The sequence below is a fragment of the Gymnoscopelus braueri genome (genome assembly GCF_963280865.1).
Source record: "Gymnoscopelus braueri genome assembly, chromosome: 19".
NCBI lineage: Eukaryota > Metazoa > Chordata > Actinopteri > Myctophiformes > Myctophidae > Gymnoscopelus > Gymnoscopelus braueri.
In genome coordinates this window covers 39453495-39468877 of record NC_137621.1, presented here as the reverse complement: position 1 = coordinate 39468877, position 15383 = coordinate 39453495, and the positions used below count along the sequence as shown (strand labels likewise).

General features: G+C 41.7%; 1 protein-coding gene across 1 annotated transcript; it reads right to left on the bottom strand.

The window, feature by feature from the left end:
- Positions 1-4993: 4993 nt before the first annotated feature.
- adi1 (acireductone dioxygenase 1) lies at positions 4994-12942 on the bottom strand. The gene is made up of 5 exons (XM_080414831.1): positions 12750-12942; positions 11674-11793; positions 11410-11589; positions 9526-9943; positions 4994-5263 (listed from the first exon to the last, which is right to left on the bottom strand). The coding sequence occupies exons 1-4, from the start codon at positions 12870-12872 to the stop codon at positions 9833-9835; spliced, it is 534 nt and encodes a 177-aa protein (XP_080270957.1). The 5' UTR covers positions 12873-12942; the 3' UTR covers positions 4994-5263; positions 9526-9832.
- Positions 12943-15383: the final 2441 nt, after the last annotated feature.

Sequence of the window (15383 nt, the reverse complement as noted above, 5' to 3'; positions counted from 1 at the left end):
CGCATCTCGAGATCTGCAAGTGCATTAAATCAGTGATTTTCAACCTTTCGAATTTCACAGACCAGAATTTGATACAATGTTCTTTCTCTGGGACCACAATCTACACTGTGAATGTGTTTACTTCACTCTGAGAGTGTACAAATGGAACCAAATACTTGGTTCCATTCCATTTGTACACTCTCCCTATTCTGGGGTGAACATTCTGTGAAAGTAGCCGATCAACAAGCTCACAGTAGTGAGCTTGTAGAAGCTCACTGTTCAAAGAAGTACAGTATATATGGTTTAAACTTTAAATGGTTAATCAGCCACACTTTCCCACAAACCAATGCTCATTATAAGATGACACCATTTTCTCTGTCTACTTGCTCTGTGCCCTCAGAGGAGGGTTGGGGACAGTTTCAGAAACCCACGCAAAGACATTATTGATAAGCTAATAGAAACTGGCCTTTCTTTTCCTGTAAAGTTAGCATGCTGAAATAGAAGCCATTATTCCTGCATAAAAAAGAAAGGTTTGAAATCTTAGGTAGGCAGGTTTCTGTACTAGCCACAGCCCACCTCTGAGACCCATACTGTAAGCACGTAGACAGAAATAATACCATCTTATGCGCATTAGTGAAGACCAATTATATGCAGATAAGGTTGAGAAAGGCTGACGTGCCCTTTGCAAGAACTATTCCACTTGTTGCAATAACTGGTTGAATCTAATCTATGACGTGAGTGTTCCGCAGATGTCAAGGGAGGACATCGCTTTAATACATTGTTTCTCTCTATGTCAAAGAAAAGACAAACAACAAAGAAAGAGCATGTGCTCAAACGTTACATTCAAAGGTGTGTACAGCGCAAATTGAGCAAGCTTCTATATGCACAACAAGGCCAAACTTGCTAGATGACGTAGCATACACACTTGAAGTTACAGTTCATCCAGCTTTTTATCTAGGTGAAGATAGTATAGACATGGGATCCAAACACCAATAAATATAGGCTCAATAATGTAAATAAGTGGTTTTAAAATCGTTGTGGATGGCTAGAGTCCATACCTCAACTATAGTGGTAAGACAATGGTGAACAATATAATCATAGCGCTTGGCGTGAATGGCCCTTAAGAGCATCTGCTAAATACCTAAATTGTAAATGGTAAATTGCATGTTAGCCGAGGTTTTTAGGTCAAAGTTATTTGTATTTCCCAGAAGCTGCTGCCATGTATCAGGCCAGCTGTGACTGCTTAAATCAGTCATCAGCCACCCTAGCCCTACACACAGAAAAATAAAGGTGCCAATGGAACCGAAACTGGTTCTTCAGAGTGATGCCATAGAAGAACCATTCCAGAAAGAACCTTTCAGACCAAGGTTCTTTAAAGAACATTTCTTGTTCCTCAAACAACTTTGACAAAAAGGAGAAGAACCATTCAATGAATAAAATGTATCTTTAGTATAGGTGATGGTTCTTTCACTGGAACCATTTAACAATCATTATTTTTCTGTATGTACATACCACCAAATGCCAAACTGAAGCCATTTCCCCCCCTTATTCACTCATTAGTTCTATTTTGTCATTGGCAGGGCTAGAAAACATGTACACTGCAGATAAAAGAATCAACATGCAAACTCCAACATTGTAGCCCATGGAATGGAATGTTCAGAAATGTGTCTCTTTAATACGGTGAGAAGAACATCTCAATCCTTTGAGAAACCAAGGTAACATTTCAGCCACAAAGCACGTTTTCAACACCGTCTACATTTGCTGTTGGCCTCACTGTAATCACTTCAGACAACATCAGACAATAATACTGTATGTCAGTGGTTCTCAAACCTGGGTCCGGGTACCACCAGGGGTCCTTGAGGGAGTGCAAAATGAGTTAATATAGCATCATAATCAGTTTAAACGCAAAGCTCACAACGCGTCAGCTTGTAGATCTGCATTTTTCTTTTTAATATTATGAAAGATTGTGAAAAATCTGGAATAATTTTCTCTTCTATGGGTCCCTGGCACAACATATTTTCAGATGGGGGTCTGCGGCCAAATCCATATTAATTTGGGGGTCCTTGACATGGAAAAGTTTGAGAACCACTGCTGTATGTTTACAACACATCAGACAATATACAATCATAAAGTATGACATCTGTTGATGACTGAAGATACAACATTCCTACACAGCAGTCAAACAATATGCAGCCTTTATCAATAAAGTACTAAAATTATTAAAACAATGGTGTGAGATTTCACCAAGGACAGGGAGGTTAGTATGAAAACTCTCTTTAAAATATTCTAGGTGGTTCTGGGCATCATAGTACAGTGTTACTCAAAGTGGGGTCCCGGGGGTCCTTGAGGGGGTTCCAGGGGGTCCCCAACAAGACTTAATGTAAAATCAATTTAACATCTTATATGGGGGTCCCCGGCCAAATACATATCTATTTGGGGGTCCTTGACATGAAAATGTTTGAGAACCACTCAAATAGCACATTCCAGAGGAAGGTTTGTCAAACTCTTTGGTCGGCAACTGACACCCCCTACAGGCTATATAGTGCAACTTACTGAGTGTGTGTTAAAATAATTATTTTTGACTGCGCTTGCCTTTAATCTATTTAGGACTTTGTGGGTCAGAATATGTGTTTAACCCTGTAATGAAAAGTTTTAGGGACAGTATTTTGTAGATGTATTGAATATAGGCCTACTAGAGGTTCACTTCTGCTCTTGATTATTTATAAAGGGGATGATTATAAAACACTGTTTACAAAACCAAGAGATCATAATTCTCTGTTCTGTTGAACTATAGGTCTTTTTATCCACCTCAAAAATAGTATAATTGATTCATTCAAAACAAAATCAATCATTATTAAAACACCAGAAGTTCTGAGAGACAGAGCTTAAACAGACCAGGAGAATACGCTTCAATGACACTTCATATGACTACTAGGCTATTATTAGCACATAAACGAATGCACATTCTGTCAATAAAATCACAAAACCCAGTATGACTTTAAAAAAAAAAAAATCAATAGCAAAAGCAACATGACATTGAACATTTCTAAGTGACTTTGAGATCTGTTTCATCATCGTCATCAATATAAAATGTGTTGAGTCAAAGGGAGATTTTGGAATATCTGATCCACAGAGCAAAGTTATTGAAGCCACGCCAATATTTGGAGTTATCGTGTCCGTTAATCATAATTAAAACATTTATAGCCTGCCAACAATTAATCAAATGTTCACATCAAAAATAAGTGGCAGCTGGTTTTCCATGAGATCATTTAGTTTAGTATATATAGAGCAAAATTAAAAATTACAATAAAAACGTATAGCCTATTTATTACCTCTTTCTTGCTTCTGAGTTGATGCACACTTCGAAGTCTGTTCTCTCTGCCTTCCAGATCAGGTGTAGTGAACTGAATGGCTTCAGAGTCAGACAGGGCAGTCAGGTGGCATTATCACCCAGTGTTGCCATGTCCGCTTATTATAAGCCACTTTGGGCTTGTTTTTCTGTAAAGTTGCTTGTAAATATTGGTAGTTGCGGGTTGCGGTTTCTAAAGTATAGTTGCTTATTTTGGACTTGTTTTCAAATGTTTAAGTTTTGGTTCTCAAATACTTTAATGTCAAGGACCCAAATGAATATGTATTTGTGCCAGGGAGGACCCCCCCCCCCATACAATCACAACACCAGAGGAAGCTCCCCCCAGATTTGGCTCAAACAAGGGGTTAAATCCGTTCTACTGCTATGCCATTTGCCACCAAAATGTGGAATGCCCTCAACAGTCATAAAAAAGTGAATACCTACTCTCCTTAATTCAAAACCCTAGCACTTACATGTGGCTGCCGCTGCAATTCGGAACTGACCCTGCCTGTACTGTACAAAGTCATAGCGCCGCCACCCCCTGAAGTATTGTATATCTGTCTGTCATAATGTTTCGATGAATTGAGTACAAAGTAGGCTACCCCAATGGAAACAAGCCATAGCGCTTTCTTGGGTATAATCCTCTTGCAGACCTTGTATTGAAATGTACTTTCCTGTGCTTTTTTTGCAATCTGCTAATAAAGTATTCAATCAATCAATCAATACAAGATTTGTGTTGTTAAAATGTTTCCAAAATATTCAAAACGAATGTCAAGATATGTTTTGAAAAAAGCTGATCTGCAAGTTCACAACACGTCGCATCTGTTGTGAGCCTGTATAGATCGGCTATTTTCAAATAGCCGATGTATGCAGGTTTAAAGTGGACGCTTAATTCTTTTGGGCTTGTTTTCCTAGACCTGGTTGCTTATTTCTCTCACAATCTGGCAACACTACTATCACTCTACCCACTCTAAGTTCTATCTAATTAATAATGGACTATTTTGTCTTATTTATACCAAGTGCCTGCAAAATCATGGAGGAAATGCTTTTGAGTTTTTTGTTCTTTAGTGTTTATTTAACTCTGAGTGTTGTTGTTGTTGTTGCTGCAATGTGATGTATCTTGACGTGTGTGTGTGTGTGTGTGTGTGTGTGTGTGTGTGTGTGTGTGTGTGTGTGTGTTTTATTAACATTTTATTTCCAAGTGAAGTCAGTCTACAAGAGAGATGTATCGACACTTTTCATTATGTTCTATGCATAGTAACAACTCTCAAATGACCAAGTATAACAGCTGTGTAATTACATTTCCATGTTTAGAGTCAAGTCATTTTAAAGTCCTAAATAGAAATAAAACCAAGGCACAATAGTTATCTACAAGAAGGCTATGTAATGCCTTCTTACCAAAAAAAAAGCCCTTCACTGCAGTGAATTTTGTTCACTGCATTGTATGTGGTCTTTATATCCATTATATACCAACACTATGAACCGCTTTACCTAAAATCACATGTAGTGTCAACCTAAATATAAGTCACATTCCAATATATTACATGTAGAGCTGCAACTATCAATTATCTTGGCAACTATTCTATTGATTACTTACCAAATAATCAACACATTTTGGGAGATAATATCACATTGTCACAAATATTCACATGTATTTTCAACTATATCAACTAAATGAGTGATAAACCACTTAAGCCCTAATTTATGCTTTGTAGTACAACAGTGTTGTGCAAAAACAGCCGAAATAGTCAGTCTACAACCTCACATGTTGATTAAATCCATTAGTTCTAACAGTTCCACTCCTAATTACTTGTCTCATCAAATACCAGAGTCCAATGCTGTTCACACTGCTCACACCTGGGGCCTCCATGTATTAAAGCTTGTGCAGCATTAACTCTGTAAATATAACAGGCAATACATTCTCACTCAAGTTACCTTATAATAATAATAATAATAATAACTTTATTTATATAGCACTTTTCAAAACATAAGTTACAAAGTGCTGAACAACAGAAAAAAAACATAGCATACAAGATTAAAAAGTCTTATGGACTTGACATAAAAGCATTCAATTCAGATAAGCAGTAAAAACATATCTGGTAATTAAAATAAGTCAAGGAACATGGATAAGGAAGAAATAATATCAAATAAAATAGGTACTAGATAGAAAGACAGCACACACAAAACAGTTATGGCTGATAGGGGGATCTAGGGAAAGGCTTTCCTGAATAAGTGTGTTTTTAGAAGTGTTTTAAAAGATGTCAGGGAATTTGCTTTCCTAATTTCCACAGGTAGGGCATTCCATAGTATAGGTGCTCGGGCAGAGAAAGCCCGATCACCTTTTGTGACCAAATTTGTTTTGGGGACTACTAGGAGGGCCTCCTCAGAGGATCTTAGGCTACGGGGTGGGTCATAGGGAGGCACCAGATCTGTGATATATTTAGGGGCAAGACCATTTTGGGCCTTAAAAGCTAATAAAAGTATCTTAAAATCAATTCTAAAAACAACAGGAAGCCAGTGGAGAGTTGCTAAAATAGGGGTGATATGGGCACGTTTTCTTGTATTAGTCAGAAGCCTGGCAGCTGCATTTTGCACCAGCTGCAGGCGAGAAATTGTTTTGTGGCTTAAACAAGTGTATAGACCATTGCAGTAGTCCAGACGGGAGGTTATAAATGCATGTATGAGTTTCTCTAAATCTACAGATGACAGGACAGACTTTTTTTTTGCAATTGTTCTGAGTTGGTAAAAGCATGATTGTACAGTTTTTTTGACTTGGACATTGAATGAGAAATCTGAGTCGAAGAAGACACCTAGGCTCTTGGCGACCGGTTTTACAGCACTGGACAGGCTGCCCAGGTCGTCTTTTAAAAGGCTAGTGAGATGTGGGGGGCCAAAGAGAACAATCTCAGTCTTATCTGCGTTCAGCTGGAGGAAGTTTTGTGACATCCATGAGTTTATGTCAGCGAGACAGGCCCTTAGACCATCTAAGCTTCCTTTGGTTGGGGATTTGACCGGGACATACATTTGCGAGTCATCCGCATAACAGTGGAAGCAAAGCTTGTGCTTGCGGATGATGTGACCTAGCTCCAGCATGTAGATGGAGAACAGGAGAGGTCCAAGAACAGACCCCTGTGGGACACCACACGTGAGAGGGGCTGAGGGGGAGGAGGTGTCGCCAGAGACAACGGAAATAGTTCTGTCACTGAGATAGGAACGCAATAGTTCAAGGGCGATTCCCTGCACGCCAACCCATCTTTTCAGGCATGTCAATAGGATGGAGTGGTCGACCGTGTCAAAGGCCGCACTCAGGTCAAGTAGTACCAGTATGGCACAGTCACCATCATCGACTGAGCGTAGTAGATCATTAGTTACCTTAATAAGGGCAGTCTCTGTGCTATGGAGAGCCCTAAATCCAGACTGAAATTGCTCAAAAATGTCATTGTTGTTCATGAAAGTGATTAATTGAGAAGAGATGATTTTCTCCAAAACTTTTGACAAGAATGATAATTTGGAAATTGGCCTGTAGTTGTTAAGGACAGATGGATCTAAGTTGGGTTTCTTCAGTAGAGGCTGGATGGTGGCCTGTTTAAAGACAGAGGGAAAAGTGCCGGTGGATAGGGATGCGTTTATGATGGCCAGAATGTGGGGTGAAATTGAGTGAAAAACCTCCTTAAAGATTTTGGTTGGAATGGGATCCAGTTGGCAGGAGGAGGATTTCATTGAGACAATTGTTTTTTCTATGGACTGGTAGGTGACCGGTAGAAAATGGTTAAAAGAGACTGAGACGTTCGGGAAAAAGGGGGCGCAGCTAGTGTCTGGGATTATGTGAGATCTGATGTTCTCAACTTTGTGTAAAAAGTGGTTGAGGAATTCTTCACATTTCTCTTTAGAAAGTTGGTTGCTGTGGGGTGGGGTGGGGTTCGTGACCGAGTCTAGCACCTTGAATAGAGTCCTGGGGTTATGGCTGTTGGTTGAAATGATATTGGAGAAATAATCTGATCTTGCAACCTTGACTGCATTTTGATAATCTGCCATGAGAGTCTTCAGGATGTCTAATGAAATATGGAGATTGTCAGCTTTCCATTTGCGCTCAGCTTGTCGGCACCGTCTCTTTATGAGTCTGGTCTGGTCATTTAGCCAAGGTGAGGATTTTTTGGGGGGCTTGACAGCTTTGAGGGGTGCTATGGAATCTAGGATGGCTATGGAAGCATTATCAAAACTGTGGATAAGCTCGTCTAGGGTTTGGAAAGGATTGGGGGGGGGCACTGATGTCAAGAATGTCTCAGCAAATGAGGTGGCTGTTGTGGAGTCAAGGATGCGAGTGAGGCGGACTGGGAGACAGGTATTTGAGCTGGGGAGGGGAAGGGGTAGATTGAAGATAATGGCCTTATGGTCAGTTATAGTGTTGGGAAATGGTATAAATGTCATCATGCTAGGAGAGACACCAAGTGATAGGATGAGATCAAGGGTGTGGCCCTTATTGTGGGTCGGTTGACAAACTGACTGGACTAGGTTAAATGACTCTGTGATTGCAATAAAATCCTTCACCATAGGATGTGAGGGGCAGCATACATGAATATTGATGTCCCCTAGGACAGTTATATGGTCATATTTAGGGGTTATCATGGATAAGAGCTCTGAGAACTCATCTAAAAATATAGGCCCACTTTTCGGGGGTCTATAGATGACGACACATAATAAAGGGACCTTTCCATTTACCACAAAGCTCATCATTTCAAATGATTTAAAGGTGCCAAAAGAATGTATAGGAGAGCATTTAATTTTTTTTTTGTGAATTACAGCTATTCCACCACCTACACAGCCAGACATTCTAGGTTGATGGAAAAAGGAATAATTTGGGGGGGTAGTCTCAACTAGGAGTACAGTATCAGAGCTGTTTAACCAGGACTCTGTTATAATAAAAAAATCTAGGTTATTGTCTTTGATGAACTCACAATAAATGAATGTTTTCTTGTTTAGGGATCTGACATTCAGCAATCCAAACGTAGTGTGAGTGTTTGGGATGGAAACAAGGTTATTGTTGGACACAGTAGGCGTGGGGCATGGGGGGATTGATATTATATTTGATGAGGCTGCAGGGCGCTTGAAATGTGGGTTTTTCAGCCTGTGAGTAATCCTAACTGGAATTGGACGTGTTGGTGAAATGATTGGGATGGAGACATGGTGACAGAATGACGAATTGGTTTGGGAGTGCGGTTCAACCCCAGACCAGTGGGGGGCGTTTGCGAGTGGAATTGGAGAGGAATAGTGGGCTGGCTGACCAGAGGTGACCGAAGAAGAAGAGGCATGATGTCAATGCTGGACAGCGTATTGGAAGTTATATGCTAGAGTTTGTGAGCCCAGGGAGTTGGGATGCAGACCGTCCTTTTTAAAGAACGGCGCGCGGTTCCAGAACAGGTTAAAGTTGTCGATAAAGCGTAGTTTGTGGGCTACGCACGTCGATTGCAGCCAGGTGTGGAGACAGAGTAACCTGGTGAAACGGCCACCCACGCCGCGCGGCAGTGGGGGGATGGGACCAGAGATGAGGGTTGAGATTCCGGACTGGCTGATTACTTTGAAAAGGGTTTCGAAGTGTTTTTTCGTTATTTCGGACTCCTGCCGTGAAGTGTCATTGCAACCAATATGGACTATGATGCGTTTAATGGAGGATTGGATAGACGGTAGCAGCTCCTGGAGTGATTTTATGAGGATGTTTACTGTGGCGCCGGGGAGGCAGACTGTCGTTGCATTGAAAAAACGGACGTTTCTAATTATGGAGTCGCCGATTATGAGCGTGGTGGGGGCGAAGAGTGGACGGGGGACAGGAGATGGCTGCGTGGGACCTGTTGACGGGAACGGAGCAGTTGGCTGAGAGGATTCGGAGGCTGCAGAAGGTGGCTGAGTGGGGCCAGTGGACTTGGGCCGGACAGAGGCATCCCGTGCCTGACTTTTAACAGCTGACAACAGCATCCTACGGCGGATGCTATTGCCGGAGGAGGCCCTGGACTCTGCGGGTTCGGGGGGAGTATGGGAAGATGAGCCCCTCGGTTCCGGTACCACAGAGGGAGTATTTCGGTCCGGGAGCATGGGAAACTCCAGAATGGAATACCTATTACTGGTGGCGATCAGTGGAGCGTGACTGTTTGTATTGGAACGTGGATGTGGTGTTTTCCCAGCATTTTACCTTTTCATTTTACCTTTTCATGAATACTGATCTTTCTTTGCATAGACTCTCAGACGTCATTTTTATGCACACAAACCCTTCGTACAGTACAGTATGGTCCCTGGTCTTACCCAATACTCCAATCCAATTCGGACTTTTATACTTTACTATGTGCCCTATGTTTTTCTTCTGTGAGTGTAATGCACCAAGTAAACTCTTCTGTGAACATACTGGTACCTGGCCAAACAATAACTATGAAGTACTACGTTTTATGTCATTCTCCGCAGTTCTTTTCCAGGCACTTTCATGAAGACATGTGCTTCTCTTCGTCACTTCTTCAGTCACTGTAATGAAGCAACATACTTCTGACGGATCTCAAAGTTGTCGGCCGGTCGGTTGTGAGCCTTCCACACGGGCTCCCCCACAAACAGTCTCATGGCTTTAGTGTAGTTCTGTGGAAAGATTGCAAAAGTTGAATCATCGTGAATCTACGGTAGCTATTAAGTCTGATTTATACTTAGTTGTGCGATGGTGTCCCGCACCGAAAATAGCCGATCTACAAGCTCACAAGCTTGTAGAAAAAGAACCGATCCCTCCCGGTGGAGGTGTCACCCAACCGATTTAGAGAACGGGATTAACGAATACAGTTGTATCTAGGTATCTATGGCAAGGGAAGACGCCCAGAATTAGATATAAAACACTACAATTAAGAAGGGAAGCAGGAGGTCTGGGCCTCCCTTGTGTGAATGAATACTTGTGTGCTGGTGTACCCCTTCATATTCAGCAAGATGGAAAGATAGAGATAGCGTGGTCACAGGGTGTCCCACTGGCTGCCATAATTGGAGATGATAGGCTAATAAATAATATGAAGGATAAAAACAATCCCTGGATTAACACAGCATTTGATCTCTCGCCAAAAATGTGGCCTGAGAGATGGAGCTAAAATGATGGTGTGCATACGACACAGATTTTATCCCAAACAGAATTGATAACAGATTTAAAAGTTGGATTGACAAAAGGTATCTCAAACTACTCCACATTTGTACACAAGGGGGCACTCAGGAGCTTTGAATCTACTCAGAGGAAATATGGTTTGGAACAAAGGGATTTCTATAGTTATCTTCAGTTTTGACATTATTTCAATCAAAACCTGGGTGGTGCTTTGAATTCAGGGGAAACAGATTTTATGAAGGTATTTTTGTCATCGGGACGTTCTCCTACATGTAGTAGGATTATTTCTAGTATAATGGTCTCCAACAGAATTCTGATCCTTCTTGTAGCTTGTAGCCAAGCTTCAAATAGATTTTCAAGGCCACATAAATACAGAGTGCATGTGATTTTAGGACGAGGACTTAAACCTGGCCTAATTAGCTAATTTAAACAGTGGTTCTCAATGAGGACCTCAATATGTCCTTGAGGGGATTCCAGGGGGTTAAATGACGGGTGGTCCAGCTAAAAGACTGTCAGTTAGGAACCAAATGGACCCTTGTGTGAGTCTGTAACTCCCAAGAGTGTACGAATGGAACAAACAGACCCATAAGGTCCATTTGTACACTCTCAGAGGTAAAATAACCCTGAAGTTTTATTAAATGGGGGGTCCGTGGCCTAATGCATATCGTCTCTGTCGGGTGGAAACCTCATATAACCAAAACTGTTACTTTTCAGGACGCAAATTCAAAGCAGTAGTAGCAGAAGTAACAGATCCACAAGCTCAAAACACGTTTCAAGCTTGTAGATCTGCTACTTTTGATGCTTTTGTGTGACTCTGTAGTGTGATTGCGTTAATTTACGGAAAAAACTCAAAACATTTCGAAAAGAAATAGGCAGTTTCTGCCCGACAGCGACGATACCTAACTATGGATGCGTTGAATTAAACAGGCTGAGGAAGCACTGAGCTAATCCACAGCCACACACTCACAGTGTCGGTGAGGGTGAAGCGGTGGTAGATGCCTGCAGGCAGGGTGATGAGGTCTCCTTTCGTCATGGAGATCCTGATCCACCGCTCGTCCTTGTCCCTGACGTCAAAGTAGGCCTGGCCGTCCAGGACGTAGCGGATCTCATCGTCCAGGTGGAGGTGCTCCTCAAAGAACATCTTCAGCTAGGGAGACAAAGAAATAAATAATACGAGAATAAATAGACAGTTTATCGTTTAACGATAACCTTTACCTCTCTATATAGTTACCTTTTCCTCATAGTTCGGTAAGGTGTCTTTATGAACGCTGATGATATCCATATAGGAGTAGCCTTGGTCTTTGCGGAGTTTCTCCAACTCTGGGTCTGTATCATAGATATCTGCATTCAGCTGGAAAAAAAAACGCCACACGGCAGCTTGGATCAAAAGGAAAAATAGCTACCAAGAAAAAAAACGTAAATTAAACGGTATCTGCAGTCACTCACTAAAAAAAGCTTCATTCTAATCTCACATCATGTACTCACTGGCTGCATATATTGCACTTTTACCTTAGCGCTAGGTATACTCTTGGTTGCTTGTTTTTGCAGAAAATGCACTAAAGACTTCTGGTGATTAGTAGTTTTCGTTCCCTACCTATTGAATACACTTATTGTAAGTCGCTTTGGATAATAGCGTCTGCTAAATGACTGTAATGTAATGTAATGTAATGCAGAAATTACTTGTCAACTTCCTGAAGCTAATAAGCAGTGGTGTAAAGTAACTAAGTACATGTACTCATGTACTTAAGTACAATGTTGAGGTATTTTTTACTTTACTGGAGTAGTCCTTTTACTTCTACTCCATTACATCTCAGAACAAAATATTGTACTTTTACTCCACTACAATTATTTGAAAACGTACTAGTTGTTACTAGTTACTTTGTAGATTTTGATTATTATTACAAAACATACATGAAAATAGCAGATCTACAAGCTCGCAGTGCTTTAAGCATTGCTTTGCACTGCTATTTTCAAATTTTGAAAACTTGTGAAATGGGACATTCTGCATAACGAGTACTTTTACTTTTAGTACTTTAAGTATATTTTGATTTCGAAAACTTTTGTACTTTTTACTCAAGTACATTTTGGATATCGGACTTTTACTTGTAAAAGAGAATTTCTACCTTGTGGTATTAATACTTTGACTTGTAACATATTTCTACCTTGTGGTATTAATACTATTACTTGTAACATAGTATTTCTACCTTGTGGTATTAATACTTTTACTTAAGTATAAACAAAATGTGAGTAGTGTACTTCTTCCACCACTGCTAAGCTAACGATGCTAACACCAGGGCAGCATAGTACCTTCCAGTGTGAAACGCCGAGCTGTGTTAGTTGCTCCAGAGACACCGGCTGGTTGGGACTGAGTTGATGTTTTGTTCTCTGATCCTCATCAGAACTGTCCATGTACCAGGCCTCTATGGTCATGGTGCTCTTTACACTGTTCTAACACACACACTCAACAACAACAACAACAACACACACACGTGCACGTGACACCGACACTTCCGGCAACAACATGGCCATGTTCTTCTTCTACTTCTTCGTGTGATTTTCGGCAGGCTAGATGCCTTGCGGCACATTGCTGCCTCCCACAGGTCGGGAGTAGACCTCATTTTGTGATTTAATGGTTTCCTATATTTGTTCTGTAGGCCAGTTGCCGTGATTGATTGACTGATGTACTTTATTTAGTAAGACATGAGAACATCAGTACATGGAAGTACAAATTCACAATACAAGGTCTACTAAACTGGGAGACTCATTAAGCACTGAGCTTGTTTAAGATGAGATCCCCATGCACACAAATCATGATGAACTCCAGCACTGCCTTCACAGTCCTTGACTGGTTTTCCAGTCTACATCTGGATGTTTCCCCATTTTTGCCAAGTCCCATGCCAGTCCGCAGTGTCCCAGTCTCAGTCTTGTCATTGCCTTCTCTCTGCCCCCATGTAACACTGCCCTCTCTTGACACTGCTCTGGGTGCTTAGTGCCTTCCCTCTTCTTTTCCCTTTCCCACTGCTCCTGCCACCCTGCCATTATCCTTCTTTTAATGATGGATCTGCACTCATACACTAACATGGCCATGTGACTTGAGATGCTGTGGTCATGAGACCCTCATGTGATGAGCACACTTTTTTCATATATATTTTCATTTTAGTTGTTAAACATTAAAAAAAGAAACGCAAATGAAAATGCTAGCAGATCTACAAGCTCACAACACATTGCATTGCAACATATTTTTGCTATTGAAATAGGTTAATGACTCGGTAGCGCTGTCGCCTCACAGCTAGAAGGTCCTGGGTTCGATTCCCGCCGGGGACGCTGTGGGCACTGGGGGCGTGTCTTCTCCTCCGCGTCATCAGCGCCCATACCCTAGGTGGGGTTGGCGAAAGGGCCTACTCTGTGTGGAGTTTGCATGTTCTCCCCGTGTCTCCTAGGGTAGTTAATACCCTCACAAAAACATGTAGTAATCCTGGTCACTATACCGCCTCCCCCATGACAGCCGGGGCGCCTGATGGAGGGGAAGGGAACTGGTTGGAATAACGTGTTCCTTCCACGCGCTACGTCCAACCAGGGAAACTCCCCCCTGTCAGGTGACAAGAAGGTCAGTTGGCTCTCATGCCTGAAGGAAGCATGAGCTCGGCCCTGGCCTCCCTACTGTGGGGTGACAGGTGTAATACTGGTGTAGGGCTGGTGTAGTGCCCAGGATCACTTAGGAAATTGGCACCGGGTGAAAAAAATGGGTTACAAAAATCGCGGGATAAAAATTAATTAAAAAAAAAAGAAATAGGTTAATGAAATAAATTGAATAATATTGATATAGATTGTAGTATTGTAACTTAGGCCTATATACAAGACAAGAACATGTCTGTCTTGTGTTTAAAATGCTGGAGATTAGGGGAGGGGAGGGGGGTAAGTGTCTTGCTCTAGGACACCTTGATACATTGCCGTGTAATTGTCTGCTGTATGTGTGCCAACAGCAGTATGAGGTACATGATTAAATATAAATAGATTTATCCAAACATGTATGTCTGTCTGTGGCTGGTTGTACAATGCTTTAGCAATAAGCAACAAGACGGAAACCCACAAACACCTACTGAGAGAGACATCCACGAGACATGTACATGCACTAACACACTTGAACAGAACAGAACATGAACAGGGTTTTAGCAGCAGGGGAGAGGTTCAGAACAACAATGTGTGATCACACATTTAATATAATTAAATGTCACACACCGACCGTTTATTAAACGTGTCGCCTATAATGACAGGCACGAAATGGGGAGGCTAGGTTGAAAGTGGTTAACCACCAGACCCTCCAACTCACTACTGCTGAAGGGGAGAGGCACGAGAGAACAGGAAACAAGAAAAAACACAACACTACCACTATGTGACTCATTTGTAGTAGTCACACACACACACACACACACACACACACACACACACACACACACACACACACACACACACACACACACACACACACACACACACACACACACACACACACACACACACACACACACACACACACACACACACACATCCTCGCACACAGCCACCAAATTGCTGGTGCCATTTCATTTCCTTAATTTTGTCTAGCTATCTGCCATGTCTGATCACTTAAAACATTATGGCACGGATCATACGTTTCCATCTGCTTCTGTTCTCTGCATCTTCCTCGGTGACTCCTGCCACCTGCATGTCCTCTCTCATTGCATCCATAAACCTCTTCTTTGGCCTTCTTATCCTCTTGCCTGGCAGCTCCATCTTCAGCATTCTTCTCCCAATGTACACCTCATCTCTCCACTGCATATGTTGTTTTATCCTGCAACCTTCCTAACCTGGGCTGATCTCTAATGTCATTTCTGATCTTTTCCCTTTTTGTCACTCCAAATGCATCATTAATTCTGCCATCTCCTCCAGCTCTGTTTCCAA